The sequence below is a fragment of the Fusarium proliferatum genome, assembly GCF_900067095.1.
Source record: "Fusarium proliferatum ET1 genome assembly, contig: FPRO_scaffold001, whole genome shotgun sequence".
NCBI classification, from domain to species: Eukaryota; Fungi; Ascomycota; class Sordariomycetes; order Hypocreales; family Nectriaceae; genus Fusarium; species Fusarium proliferatum.
In genome coordinates this window covers 31,020-45,301 of record NW_022194790.1, presented here as the reverse complement: position 1 = coordinate 45,301, position 14,282 = coordinate 31,020, and the positions used below count along the sequence as shown (strand labels likewise).

General features: G+C 46.4%; 9 protein-coding genes across 9 annotated transcripts; 3 read left to right on the top strand and 6 right to left on the bottom strand.

Moving 5' to 3' along the window:
- Positions 1-959: 959 nt before the first annotated feature.
- FPRO_02137 (uncharacterized protein) lies at positions 960-2,003 on the bottom strand (the record flags this gene model as incomplete). The annotated part of the gene is made up of 1 exon (XM_031225817.1): positions 960-2,003. One exon carries the CDS (start codon positions 2,001-2,003, stop codon positions 960-962), a length of 1,044 nt encoding a protein of 347 aa, XP_031074337.1.
- A 1,262-nt stretch (positions 2,004-3,265) lies between these two features.
- On the bottom strand, positions 3,266-4,440 carry FPRO_02138 (uncharacterized protein; the record flags this gene model as incomplete). The annotated part of the gene is made up of 2 exons (XM_031225706.1): positions 3,266-4,289; positions 4,349-4,440. 2 exons carry the CDS (start codon positions 4,438-4,440, stop codon positions 3,266-3,268), a joined length of 1,116 nt encoding a protein of 371 aa, XP_031074336.1.
- A 742-nt stretch (positions 4,441-5,182) lies between these two features.
- On the top strand, positions 5,183-6,912 carry FPRO_02139 (putative benzoate 4-monooxygenase cytochrome P450; the record flags this gene model as incomplete). Its single annotated transcript, XM_031225594.1, has 5 exons — positions 5,183-5,251; positions 5,324-5,783; positions 5,843-6,498; positions 6,550-6,710; positions 6,759-6,912. 5 exons carry the CDS (start codon positions 5,183-5,185, stop codon positions 6,910-6,912), a joined length of 1,500 nt encoding a protein of 499 aa, XP_031074335.1.
- Positions 6,913-7,046: 134 nt separating this feature from the next.
- Positions 7,047-7,775, bottom strand: FPRO_02140 (uncharacterized protein; the record flags this gene model as incomplete). The annotated part of the gene is made up of 2 exons (XM_031225483.1): positions 7,047-7,167; positions 7,216-7,775. 2 exons carry the CDS (start codon positions 7,773-7,775, stop codon positions 7,047-7,049), a joined length of 681 nt encoding a protein of 226 aa, XP_031074334.1.
- Positions 7,776-8,467: 692 nt separating this feature from the next.
- On the bottom strand, positions 8,468-9,609 carry FPRO_02141 (uncharacterized protein; the record flags this gene model as incomplete). Its single annotated transcript, XM_031225372.1, has 3 exons — positions 8,468-8,775; positions 8,833-9,303; positions 9,360-9,609. 3 exons carry the CDS (start codon positions 9,607-9,609, stop codon positions 8,468-8,470), a joined length of 1,029 nt encoding a protein of 342 aa, XP_031074333.1.
- Positions 9,610-10,044: 435 nt separating this feature from the next.
- Positions 10,045-10,407, bottom strand: FPRO_02142 (uncharacterized protein; the record flags this gene model as incomplete). Its single annotated transcript, XM_031225124.1, has 1 exon — positions 10,045-10,407. One exon carries the CDS (start codon positions 10,405-10,407, stop codon positions 10,045-10,047), a length of 363 nt encoding a protein of 120 aa, XP_031074332.1.
- Positions 10,408-11,604: 1,197 nt separating this feature from the next.
- FPRO_02143 (uncharacterized protein) lies at positions 11,605-11,940 on the top strand (the record flags this gene model as incomplete). Its single annotated transcript, XM_031224013.1, has 1 exon — positions 11,605-11,940. One exon carries the CDS (start codon positions 11,605-11,607, stop codon positions 11,938-11,940), a length of 336 nt encoding a protein of 111 aa, XP_031074331.1.
- A 316-nt stretch (positions 11,941-12,256) lies between these two features.
- On the bottom strand, positions 12,257-12,574 carry FPRO_02144 (uncharacterized protein; the record flags this gene model as incomplete). Its single annotated transcript, XM_031222902.1, has 1 exon — positions 12,257-12,574. The coding sequence occupies one exon, from the start codon at positions 12,572-12,574 to the stop codon at positions 12,257-12,259; it is 318 nt and encodes a 105-aa protein (XP_031074330.1).
- A 454-nt stretch (positions 12,575-13,028) lies between these two features.
- Positions 13,029-13,790, top strand: FPRO_02145 (uncharacterized protein; the record flags this gene model as incomplete). Its single annotated transcript, XM_031221791.1, has 2 exons — positions 13,029-13,353; positions 13,408-13,790. 2 exons carry the CDS (start codon positions 13,029-13,031, stop codon positions 13,788-13,790), a joined length of 708 nt encoding a protein of 235 aa, XP_031074329.1.
- Between the last annotated feature and the right edge of the window lie 492 nt (positions 13,791-14,282).

The following is a 14,282-nucleotide window of genomic DNA, read 5'->3' as shown; positions in this document are numbered from 1 at the left end:
ATTCATAAAACCGTCTTCAGCTAGCTGGCTTTGCTTATATGATCTTTTTACTATAGTAATTACTTAGACATTTCAGCCTTCTTTTTCTGAGAGCCATGGTAACAGAAACTAATAAGATATGGCATAACTATGTGGTATTAGACTTTCTCAGCAGACTGGTCGACTTGCCAAGGAACAACAAGAACTCGCCCGAGTAGCGGCCTCGGAGACGCACCGATAACGACACCTAGGAAACCTGCAAGACAGGACCGAGGTATCAAGGGATGATACCCCGCTAAACACAGGAGAACTGAGTGCAGCCGCGTCAGGGGTCTCTTGGTGTATCATGGTGGCCACAACCCTAGCGCAGGTGACGAAATAGGGGAGACCAAGCATCCAAGACCAGGCCCACCAAGAACGAAGCGTTATGTATTCCTGAGCACCCATACTTATGACCATGGCCAGGAATATTGCGACATAAAAGAACGACAGGAAGCCATCAGGGCTTCCAGGAGCTTGCAAACTGGTCGGACTTGGTGTCGCGGCAATAACTTACAGTTCGACAGTCAGGGAGTGATCTTGACCTCTTTAACACTATTGACATCGCGACAAATCCACGTGGCAACACAATCGGCCTTAACTTTACTAACATACTACGTGCTGAATTTACTGCCGAGAAAACGAGCTCCTACCATTTCATATACAATTTGGACCAATCAATCCCGCTGCCATATGGCTGAGTTGTTTGACAAGGCGATGAGCTGGAAGGTGGAGGCAGCGGGCCGACCCTTACGATGGGACATCTTGTAGCTTCCTGGTTGGCAAAGGAGTATTTATATGCCGCGGCTGCAATCAGGGCCATCAGAAGACATCACCCCCTTAGCTTCCGTAAGAAGGTCTAAGTAATCAACGGAGACTCTTATTATGTGGTATTTAACGAAAGAGAGAGAACTAGCCAGATAGATACTGCCGGTTTATTACTAATTAACACCTCTTTTAATATATCCCGTCTCATGAACCAAAGTCATAGACTTGAAAATATTTGCAAAATCATTTAAACACTTGCTCCGTGCCTCCAAATGACCAGGCCTTAAGCTAATACCGCCAGGAGGACTGAGGTTAACAAATTCTTCCCAGCCTCTCACTAACAGGGGCCCTTGTCCTGTGAGCAATCCTTGGACGTAGTTCAGCGCAATATCTTCACAATTGAAGTGTTCATCGACATATTCTCGAACCTTTCCCATGGTGCTGTCATCAGACCAGTAATAATCCATAAAAGAAATATGCGAAAAACAAAGGTTGGTGAGGATCATCGAGTACTCTTCGCGCTTATCTCCTGGACAGAAATTATAGGTATATTGGCCCTTTGCATCCATATCGTAGCAGCGTGCGAGGGCGCCAGTGAGACGATACCGTCCGAATTTCTTCCATGTTTGGAACACAAATTCAAGGTCATTGGGGTGATAGTACACATCGTCATCTGTCAAGAGTATAGATTGCGTCTTGAAGTCGGGATCCGGTCGTAACTTCTCGTTAAGGCTGTCTTGTAGGCCTCTCCTAAATCGCACAGGAACTCCATGCTTAGATGTGAAGTTCGTTGGCGGTAGATCATCAACGTCGCCCCAGATGACGACAATTTCGTGGAGTGACGGGATCTTTTCTTCGAGTAAGACTGATAGCGTATGATTCAGTTCTTTCGGACGTCGGTAAGTAAGCATAGCGATGGTGAATTTGTCGCCATCTAGATGGCTATATCTAGTCTTCGCCGCATTCCAGATAGCCTGAGGACTCCCTGTTCTTGCGATAGCAGGAGTCACTTGTTGGTTTGAGGATATGACGGGTAGGATGATTTGGCTGGCGTCCGTATATGTTAGACCGAGGATAAGAATTGACGCGACTGTTGTCAAGATGAACGTTTTATTGAGGAGGAGGCGGGAGATATGCGAGCGGAAAATGTGAAGATAGAGGCTGCACGTTTCGAGAACTCCATGCCTGGAGCTTTTGGACTGGGAAACGGGAACCATGGTTACTGACGGGGTATTGGGATCAGAATAACCAGTAGTTGCTGCAATTGACGATATGATGACTGTATTTAAATAAATCGTAAAGAACATATTATATAACAGGCTCATATTTCTTCTTATCGACTAATGATGTACCGGTAAAGAAATAAGGAGTATACTGCAGACCAAGGTGTTGCGTAAGCCTGCACTACTAATACCATTTATGGGAAAGACTTTTAAATGTAAGTTCACTAGTACCAGATGATTATCAGACGACAATTCAATGAAGCAAATAGCGTCAAGAACCAGGCAAGGGTAGCAGTTAGGCTGTAACACCGACCTCAAGGAGCTGTTGAGATATAACTCATCCTAATTTGGGAACTAAAACCATTCTCAGAGTATGATTGGGACGCGGATCCCGTTCATTTTACAAACTGCAGGCTGGCGCGCACTTCATGTCAAGTCGAGATAAAGAGACAGAGGTATGAACTCAGAATGGCCTGGGCCGAAAAAACCTTCACCATTAAAGGGGCCGCGGCGCTTAAACTTAGCTCAAGCATGTTTACTGTTGTCTCAGGATCATTGCGTGTCAAAGATCTTATCGTTGTCTCCCTGTAACTACAGGGGGCCGCACTAGCTCACTCGGACCAATGGGGCATCTTGCATTTATGATGGCTTTTGGTGCTAGGGCTAGGCCAACAGTCAAACTTCTGTCAGATTTTTCTAATCGAGACACGTTAGCGCCAGGAGCCCTCGACTGAAATCATCGTTAGAGGTTTCGCGATGCCACAAAGAGTGACGACTCAGTCGGAATTGCCAATTTACCGAGTTATCATTTGGTTCTAGACTTGGGCTTCCCGTTTGACACCAAATGGTATGGTTCCGTTTCGTGACCACTAACTTGAACTAATGGCCACGCCATCCCACTCTCCCGAACAACGTCACTCGGTGTCAGTCCCGGGAGAGCCCACATTACGTTCAAGAGTACAGCTGAAATAAATCCCCTTACGAGCTCATATAAGATATGCCTGTATTACTTTTATGTGTACTACCTATTGATGGAAATGAGTGCTTGTATTGCACCAATGAAATTAACATTTTTTTTTAGAAAAATAAGATAAAAAATAAAAACAAAACTACTGCAAGATTGTGGCATTGCAAGTTTAAGCCTCATTTAACTGAGTACAAGTATCACGGAGTTTCAAAGAGTAGTGAAGGCGCCAACAGATATCTATTGACCGTGGAGGCTTAACAGTCTAAACAATGGCACTTACTTATTAGCTCTACATCTTAGGGCTACTTGGATCGTCTATTGTAATAACAAGCTTGCCCATCTGTCGTCCAGCTTTCATATCATCGAACATCCCATCAATATCTGCAAGGCTGCTCAGACCTTGCACTACCCTACTGATCACTGGTCGGATTCCTTTACTGTCGACGAAGGCGACCATGTCCCGAAACTCCTGCCTAGACCCCATCGTAGTTCCCTTCAATTCCACATTCAGCAGAACAGCTGGCATAGTCCAATTCATCTTCGGCGAGACGGTCATACCATATTGAACAATGACGCCACCAGGCTTGAGAAGCTTTACAGCTTTGGTAACGATATCACCGCCAGCGCCGTCAATGACAGCATCGATGAAAGGCCTCGATGACGGAAGCTGACGGCGAATATCTGCCTCCCACTTCTCCACCTTGTAGATCGCGCCACCTTGCGCACCCAAGTCTCTAGCTCTCTCGAGCTTTTCTTGACTCCCTGATGTAACGAAGACATTAGCACCCATAGCCACGCCAAACTGCAAGGCTGAGAGAGCAACGCCGCCTCCGATACCTGTAACCAGAATATTCTGGCCTGGCTGGACAGCAGCTTTGGTGACGAGTGCACGCCATGCTGTAAGTCCTACCAGTGGTAGAGCCGCGCCCTCTGTAGGGGATAGGTGTTTCGGGGCCGGAACAACCTCATCCTTGTGAACGCAAATAAAGTCTTGCGCTGTGCCAACGTCATAGAGACGGGTGGATCCAGTGATGGACCATTTTTTAGGGTCCTCTGGGCCACTTGGGTCGGAAATCCAGCCTCGCATCGGAGTCAGGAGGACGTTTGCTCCGAGTAAGGGGCTATCAGAAACACCCTGCCCAACTTCGGTAATCACTCCATAACCATCCGATAACATGGGATGGTCGAGGGATATGGCAGGGTACTGATGTTGTCTAACGAAGAGATCGCGATGGTTCAACGCAACTGCTTTGAGCTGGACGAGGACCTCATGTTCTGCAGGGACAGGCTTGTCAGCCCTTCTGAGCTGGAGACTGCCAGTGAAATCGGTGTTGGTAATTGAATCACTCTCAGAAAATGGGATGGAACTTACGGGTAGTAGATTTCCCCAGGCTTTCCTGAAGCCTGACCGAGATGCAGCACGCGCTGCAAAGCTACTCTTGATTCTTTGGAGGCCTTCAACATGGTCATCAAAATGACAATTGTTCTTTGGGGACGGTTTTTCAGTGTCTTAGAAAAGCGCCAGATCGGTTATCAGTGATCCTTAAGACTTGAGGCGTCACATTCGCCGGACCGTATCCATTGAGCTTATCGGATGATGCGAGGTGGGCACGGTCCGGCCAGGGAGCCAATCAAAACCTCATGCTGGATCAGAGGAGCTATATATCATCTTAAAATGTCCTTAAAAAAACATTGTGTTCGAGCCCTGCGGTGTTGTCACACTTTGCGTTAGAGAAACAAATCTTGTTATTTCTAGAACGTTTAAAAGCTATCTCTAGAGCGCCGCCAGTCTTTGAGCCCATGCTCTTTGGGCGGTTCATAGAGTTAAAACCAACAGAAGGCGAGGCCAGAAATAGACCCTTCAGATTCTGCTGTTAGCGAATGACAATGCCGTCCTGAAGTGAGACAGGTAGAGAGAGTTTCATTGCATCATACTGCATGCCCGAAGCTGCCGATTGCTAGAGACTGGCCAATTACGGGGTCAGATGTTATAGCCCGAATATAACTACGGGGTAATGTCGGCACAAATCCCGACAAGAACAGCCATTGTTGTATTTAATAACAAGGTTGATGAAACTAGGTTTTCCTTGAACTCCCCCTTTCAATTGAAAGATCACAGCCCTGCTCAGTTTGACATTCCTCGCTGTACCTATAACCCATGTGCATGTTTCCCAAATCTTTACCCCACGACATGAGATAAATCGTTATGTCTATTGTAGAATCAGCGTATAGGCCCTTGAGTGGTCAAGGATTCATTTGTGGGATACTGATTCTCGTAAGTACTGATCTCCTTCGCGCATCTGCGAGTCACTGGGCTCAATGGTGACTGATGTATTTGCGTTTCTAGGTTCTGGTCCAGATCGTGCGCTACTTAGTCAATCCAATTCGCCGTCTCCCTGGACCTATCACGGCGAAGCTATCCTCGTTCTGGCTTGCATCACAATGCCGAAAGGTCCAGCGTTCCAAGGAAGTTCTAAAGTTGCACCAGAAGCACGGCGACTTTGTTCAAATTGCGCCCAATCATGTGTCCATCAATAGCCCCGACGCAATTCAACAGATCTATGGCCATAAGAATGGATTTATCAAGGGTCCTTTCTACGATGCGTTCCACCAGGTGACGCCAGTAGTCTTCAACACGAGAAATGTGTCAGAGCATACGCGGAAAAGAAAGTATATCAATCCCGCATTTTCCGCTCGAGCCTTGTCGGACTTTGAACCTTATATGGATGCCGAAATATTTGGATGGAAACGCCAACTACTTAAGATTTCCAATGGATCAAACCCAAGGGTCGACTTTTCTGTCTGGAGTGAGTTTGCTCGAATCGGCAATCAGATGATTCTCTACTAATACCGTTTCCCAAAAAAGCAAATTACCTGGCTTTTGATGTTATTGCTAGCTTTGCTTTTGGTGAGCCCTTTGGTTTTGTTAAGAAAGGTGAAGACGAATATGGGCTCATCGAAATTATTGATACCCGCGGCGAGTTTATGAACGCGCTTGGATCGCTTTCGCCATTCCTGAGATCTGTGATGAGGTATAACCCGCTCGACTCATTCTGGAAAAATGGATTCCAGGCATCAGCAGGCCTTGCAAAGATTGGAAAGGAAGCATTCGAGAAGCGAAAAGTCTCAGCTGACAATAGCAGGAAAGACTTACTAAGCTTCCTTTTCAATGCAAAGGATCCAGAAACAAAACTGTCCATTCCAGAGGATGAAATCATCGCCGAGTCGATAAGCTTCATCGTTGGCGGGAGCGATACAACAAGCAGCACAATGACTAATTTTATCGACTTTGTGTCTCGGGATGCCGATTTACAGAACCGGATTCAGCACGAGATCGATATGATTTTCCCAGGAGAGCCTTCCGATGACTGGGTGCCAAGTGAGAAGGAGCTGAACGAGTTGTCGTTACTTATTGCAACTTTGAGGGAAGTTATGCGCTTCCGACCAACCAGTGCCACTGGGTTGGAACGAGTGACACCACAAGGTGGAAAGACCATAGCCGGGCAGTTCATACCAGCAGACGTAAGTTAACAAATGTGAACAGACCTTGGATTCCGCTGATCATAGGGCCAGACATTAGTTAGCGTCCCAACCTTGGGCATTATGATGGATCCACGGATCTTTGAATCACCCAAGACATTCAGACCAGAGCGATGGCTTCAGCCAGGTGCAGATAAGCTCATGGACTACTTTTACCCATTTTCCACTGGTCCAAGGTCATGCATCGGAAGAAAGTTAGTCACACATGACCCACCAACGTTTTGCATACTAATAGCTGAAAGCTTTGCCTGGATGGAGATCTTGAAGGCAGTAGCAGTTGTCTTCAAGCTATTCGATGTCAGGAGAATAAACCCTGAGCCCACAGTGGTTAGAGAAGGTTTCTTCAACAAAGCCGTGGAATGCGAAGTTGAGATTCACAAGAGGCGCTTCAATTAGGATGCCTGGAACGTAATTTATTAACTATAATTCAAGCTTTCGGTTACCCCCCGGGGCACTAATTATACACCCATTTCTACTAATCTACAACATCAAAGCCATCTTAAGTATGCACCTATGTGAAAGATATGGCTCTAGTAAGCGGCTGTTCTGTCTCTGTCAACATGAACTTCCTTGACATGTTGCTCCTTGACGCGGTGTTCCTTGTACCGGTCATGGACTTCGTGGAATGCCGCAGTGATAGCATGGAGGATACTGTAGGAGTCAGCTATTGAACAGTGAAGGTTTATTTATAACACCTACGTGCTGATAATGGCGAGGATGAATGTACCCCACGGCAGGTTACAACTATCATCTGACGAGTCCGCATTGTTTCCAAAGGTACTTGAGAAACCTTCAGTCTTGTAGCAATGACGAGGACCAGCCATGCCGCCATTGGGGCGGGTAAGAACAGAGACGGCTATGAAAGCTCCGACGAAAGCAATGTCGAACAGGACCCAAAGCCAGCGAAGCCATCTCGGACCACCACCCTTGAGCAGCAGCGAGATCAGCATAGCGATGAGCGTGTACAAAACAGCGGCTGCCAGGATGCCTTCAACAGCGCCATAGGAAGTGTTGACGCCACGACGTGTCTTGACCGCATTGACGAGATTGTAGACCTTGCGAAGACGGGCTGAGAATAGACCAAGGGATATAACGGCAGAGAGGAATTGCATAACGCGTGTAAGGCGAAGGAACCAACGATAAAGGCGGGAATGTTTGATTCTGTCTGGGACCCAGCGAGTCAATAAACCTGTTTCGTGACCGCGATCGTAAGTGGTGCCGTAGTCGGTGGGAGCAGCGCGATTATTGTAATGAGCCATCGTGACGTGGTGAATTGTGAATTTGTTGAAGCAATAGTGTTGGAACGGGCTACTTAGTTGACAAGAATATGTGTTGAGACTCGGAAATAGATGAGATAGAATCTTTTGCCTGTCGATTGCTACTTAGTTATAATTTTCGTAATTTATGAGAGACGTCATAATGTCACACGAGTCAAGGCATCACATTCCTAGCCCTGACATGGCCAATCCGTCACCGTCGTCATGGATCAGAGTTTCAGCCTCACAATGACATCTCAACCACTAAACTTATTTCTTGTGCTCATCTCAATGAGCCAAGACGCGGGAACTGCCTTGAATATCTATTGCGATTGGATGTGCCGTGGTTTGAAGTCCACTATATCGGGAAGAAATGCTCCGGGCCAGTACCCAGGGCTTGGCTTACGATATACAGTGTCACCAGTGACGATTTTCCCAATTCGGCACTTCAAAACCGGATATTATTAGAGTTGAGTTAGCCCCGGATTGCCGATCTCTCAATCAACAGTCTATTCAGAATCGCTCCTAGGTTCACTAATATGTTGCCCCTGTACAGGACTTGTGCTGAAGAAATTGTCGCTGCAAAGAGTAGATGACTATGAATCGCTGCTCTGATTTGCTTTTATCCTCACTCTATATTTAATAGGGTTCGATCTATATCGGTAATGACTGGCATTTAAAAGGATATGTAACTTTCAGAGGGAATCCAAGAAGTCACGCAAGATATCCTCCTCGCTCGCAAAGCCTTGCTGACCAATCTTTCGCAAGATATCCTCAGCTCGTTTTATAAGCGCACCTGCATTAGAGAGATCCCTCCCTTCTACTTCCTGGTCTTTGCCCTTCACCAACCTCTCTCCCTTTAGCGAGGTAAGTCGAATCTTGTACCGTAGCTCATTCCATGTTGAATTGTGACAGTACGAAAATATTCGCTCCTTCACAATAGAAGGAAGAGCTACCGCCGCAAACAACAGACGTGCTGCATCCTGGACGTCAGTGTAGTATGCTGTGAGATGCGTCAATCTTAATCACTTGCAATGACGTGTGAAGATAGAGTGCTTACCGACTTGACCAAATACCTTGTCCCATTCTCCTTCAGCCGCCGCTTTCAACATGCGGAATGTAGAACTAGTGTTTTCTGGATCCAAGGCCCTTCCAAACTGTCCATCAGGTACGACACAGTTTGCGACAAAGGGAGGCTGGTTCGTGCCAACCCACGACCAGAAGGCCAATTCCGCCAAAGCTCGACTGGCACTATAGACGTCGACAAATCTGTCGAGACCCTCGACATTCGGCTCAGAGCACGCCTTCCTGATGGCGTCGTAGTTGAACATGCTTGACGTAATATGGTGTGGGTGGTTGTAATTAGTAGACTCAACTGCCTTGGAGCTTGAACTGAGGACGTAGCGCTTCACTCCAGCGCGAGCTGCAGCTTCGAGACTGTTGATAGTACCTTTGACCACTGGATCTACCACCCTTGCAGGATCTGCATTCAGTATGATCGGTGTTGAAACATAGATAACGCCCTCGGCGCCTGTGACCCCGTAGTCAGCTCCGCCCGCGAAATAGCACAGAACGGCGCCCTCTCACCTTTGAAGGCCGCGTCAAATGCCCCTTCAGCTTCAAAGTCGACCACGTGAACCAGCTCAAACATGCCTGGCCACTTGGTATCAAATAGCTTATGCATCCATTGTCGATTCTTTTCGACGTCTCTCACAGTTCCTCGGACAGAGAAGCCTGCCTGGAGGAGTTTCTCACAAGTCTCAACCCCCATGTAGCCATTAGCGCCGATGACTACAACGGTAGACCCAAACGGAATTGCAGGTTCAGAGATGCGCATCTTGGCAGCTTGAGTAAGGAGGTAGAAAGAAGGGGATAAATTGCCGTAATATTAAGAATTGCTACACAATTAACTGGTATATATGTGCCCTAATAAGACGATTTATAAAATATTATAAATCTCGCATTGCTTTTTATTACGCAGCTTAGATTTATAATCGCGATATCTTATAACATAGAAGGAAAAGACAAGAGTAAATTCTAAGCATGGTAACGGATGAGGCTAGCGTTGCGCGCATGTCCTGACAGTGGTGGAACCCCAACATCGTATTATAAACCGCCACAAGGGAGCATTAATCTGTCCACTCAATCTCCAAGTCATCATCTCCGTGTTCTGGGAGACTCAAGCGGTTTTGTAATCAAATTCATGTCAAGATAAACCACCGTACAAAATAGAATTTCTCCAATAATAGGGCGGCTTTATGGGCTCACCTGCCTATTGCAGAACAACATTTGGCAAGTGTTGATCATCCCTATCCCAGGGGAAGCCGTTGGCCATAAGATTTTCAGTTGATTTCTCAGTTTCCATAACTACTATACATTGATATTCGCTAACATTCATGCTGACAATCCGGTACAGGCCTCTCGCTATATGCTTAGTGACCTGTATAACTGCATGGTGTATATGCTCGTTGGTTCCGGTTCGAAGTGTTCGAAAGTCTGAGTCCCCCTGCAGATTGATGTAGATAACCTCGACTCTGTAGATTATCATGCCAAATTCTGGAGCTTGTCCAGGTGGCCATGAAGCCGGACTGGTAGAGGGGTCAACGGTATAGATAACTCTGTTTTGGTTTGCCATATCGCTCGGCTTTCTTCAATAAGATAATAGATAAATTGATATTGGGGTTTTACTCCAGGATAACAGCGGTATGGGAATAGATATGTATTTATTCACAAATTGATAGCATAACGATCAGTTTAGGACCAGCCAATGGCATTAATCCCGCAAAGAGATTGTCATTAGTCCTGAAATGGCAGTGCATGACCTCGTGTTCCACACACCTCGGCGCTGCAAAACCACCTCTTGTCACAATTATCTTATCCAAGGCGGCGTATGCATCTAATAGCCTATTTCTGTTAAATCGAGTAATGCAAAGCGCCAACAACCAACAGAACTTATCACTTGTCCAAGCTGAGGAACTTCTGTCTCCATCGCTTCGAACATGCCACTATGCATTGAGCTAACGACAAAATAAGCTTTAATGACTGATATACACTTTTGTTGGTCGTTAGTCTTATGCATACCGGCAAGCTTTTGCCGAAAGGTAAGATAAGAAGGGTCTATGTGGGCCAGGCTTGATTCTAATAATACATTTTAAAATACACTTATGCTATTATATCAATCTGTAATAACTAGCGGATTGCACCAAAAGAAGTCTAAGAGTAAGGTTTTGAGAGACCTTAGATTACTAGATGTAAGATAGCGAAAGGTGGGCCAAATTGTCTTTAGGGTTGCTTGAGTTGAGGGAAACCGCGCCAAGATACTAGGAATTACCAACACAACTTGCTGTTCGGACAATTCCTAGCAAGCAACAACCAACAACAGATCATGTCTGACCCCGGGTTTTCACATGAGCTGTTCTCTTACGAGCTTTACCCCGGATCGGTCGGCATGCAACTTGAAACTATGAGGCTACCCGGAAGGCACATCCTCAACCGGCTTTTCGGCTAGATACTGGGTTCTATTTGTCGTCAACCAACAACCAACAAACAAAAACCATTAGCTGTTCTTTTACGACCTTTGTCTCGGATCTATCGGCATGTAAGATAACCATCAAGTCACAGTCTCCTCCTTCTTTGCGGCCAAAGAACAAGAACAGTTCTTATTCTCTTAGCAGAGAGCCGACTCAAAACATGTTTATAAAAGAGGCAGTAACCACCATATCAAAACACAAGCATCTCATACAAGTTCTTATCTATAGATCAACCCTTGGTAAGATCCCCTGGTCTGAAAGATTCAGCTGATTAACGTATTGCTAGAACCAATTTCTTCAACATGTTCGGAATTCGCGACCGTCAGAATGTAATCCTCATACTTGCTATTCTGGGAAGTGTTCCTGGCAGCATAGTGGCCGGTTTGCCCGTTACCCCAATCAAAGATAGTAAAGGCAATGTCGACTCAGCAGAGCAAATCTTCTACGCTGTACGATGCCATGCCGATACCTACGTTATAGCCCACCATTGCCAGGCTCACTGCAACGGGAGGGGTCACGTACTCTTCAACGAGACCCGATGCCCTAACGGATCAGAAAATGCCGATGATATCTACTCGGATTGTTACTGCACTCCAGAATGCGTGCCTTGTAAGGAGCATGGTGAAGAACAGCCTTAGGGCGAGATATCCGTCTCTGGGTGCTTTATGGAATGGTGAACAGGTCTTACATCTAGCTAATGAGCTATGGTAAAGCCTTCATAAGGGATGCTGCATTTGTCGCTGATCTGTACAGTATTACTATTTCTCAGGTGTTCGGTACGTACTGAATTAATCGGCGTTGATGGTACTATGTTATAAGCAAGGCCAGGCCGTTTATCCTGAAGGATCTAGGCCATCAATAGGGTTTGTTTTAAGGTTGAAATGTCTTTGGTACAGAGGTGTCTCTTCCAAAATCTAGCTGTACGCTATATAGAGCCATTACTTTGGGCGTAACTCAGACCATGACTTTGCCCAGAAGGAAAACTGCCTCATTGTTGCTAAAATTGACCACGTCCCCCATTATCTCTGCGACCTCAGGCCCTGCGAAAGCAATCTTGACCTGGCTTTGATCCTCCCATTCGACAATGGATCCAAACGCGTAGGGGCCGGGTGAACCGTCTAGGCCATTTGTGAATTGTGTAGCCGACCAGCCTTTTACACCATATTTACCCCATCGTTCTTGGATAAGAGGCATGTGCTTTGATACATAGTATTCAAAATCGTATTTGGCATCCGGCTCATTGGGAAAGAGGACGGTAACAGTGAAGGTCATGGTGAAGGTGATTTTGAATGTGGCTTGGAGTGAAGAAAGTCTTAGTGTTTTTTACATGAGTAGAGTTAATGGTGACACAGATTAGGGAGAACACTGATGGCAGGCTAGTAGGTCTTTATGCTAGAGTAATTAGGGCTGGTGGTGGCCTAGCATGTCTCACCGACGGTGTTATCGGGTATACTTGTCATCATCAGACTTAAAGTTTGATGTGGTCCACTTTGATCAGACAGTCTTACAAATCACGGCTCAAGCAACTAGCGAGATAAGTGGCGTGGAATTGTCAGTTGGCACAGCTTACTAGCCCTCCAAAACGTACTACTTCACACGGCAAAAGTATTTTGAGCTAGCAACACATATGTGAGAGCGTCCTCGGCCTCTGGGGATTCCATCTTAACTACCAATCTCATAGCAGCAAACGTCCTGAGCAGTTACTTTTCTGTTTTCATCCCTCACCATGTCAACAGGACAGAAGCTTTTGGTTGTCCTTACATCGCAAGATGTCCTTCCCACGCGGTCCAACATGAAAACAGGGTGGTATCTTCCTGAGCTGGTCCACCCATACAACGACTTGAATGGCCACGTCGATCTCGTTGTGGCTTCTCCTAAGGGAGGGGAAGCTCCTGTTGACCCGTACTCCATTGAGAACTCTAAGAATGATCAAGGTTGCCAGAGATTTTTGAAGGAGAAAGAGCATATCTGGAAGAATACCCGGAAGCTCGAAAGCTTCCTTGGCAAGTCTTCCGAGTACGTCGGAATATTTTTCGTCGGAGGTCATGGACGTACGCAAATCCATTTCAATTACCGCACCTTGATTTACTTACAGTTTGTGCTAGCCATGTTCGATCTCGCCGTGGACCCCACGCCTCACGCCCTAATTCGTGAATTTTACGAATCAAACAAGTTGGTCTCCGCCGTTTGCCACGGGCCAGCAGCCCTGGTCAACGTCAAGCTGTCGGACGGAAGCTACATGGTTCAGGGACAGACAGTCACGGGATTCTCCAATGCCGAAGAGGACGCTTACAAGTTCACTGATGCAATGCCGTTCCTGCTCGAAGACAAGCTGAAGGAACACGGCGGGCAGTATGAGAAGGCAGATCAGCTCTTTGGCGTCAAGGTGGTCACTAGCGGTAAGAGCGAGAACTTGATTACGGGACAGAATCCTCCGAGCGCTGGGGTCATCGGCAAGGTGTTGTTACAGGCTATCCAGAAGGTTTAAGCCGTGGCGATATTAAATAGCTTGCGAGTCAGATCACAATTCAGAAATTATACTTGCCACTTGAACGAACCAACCTGCAATGGCGGTGAAGGTAAAATATTCATGAATGACATACGAGTCCAAATCCTCAACCATTTCCTCTCGAGCAAACAACCCTGTCGTGTCTTGGACACTATCAAGCACATTTAGAGATGAGAAGATTGAGTTTGGCCTGTGCCGATCTCATTAACCTCTTGTGGCTAGCCATCCGGAGTACGCCAAGAGTATTACTTGCGCTCCACAGGCTAAGCCTCTAGCGGTTACCATTGGGCGATAACCTTGTCTTGACACGCAGACTCCAGAAATATGGGATAATCTCGACCAGAGACTGACTTCTTCCTCCTCTTCTTCTTTGGTGCCTCTTCCCATCCCCTACGGTTCGCTTCATACGGACATAACACCTCTTTCTGTCTCTCCTACTGCAATCGACTGGTTCACCTCAAGGATTCTTTC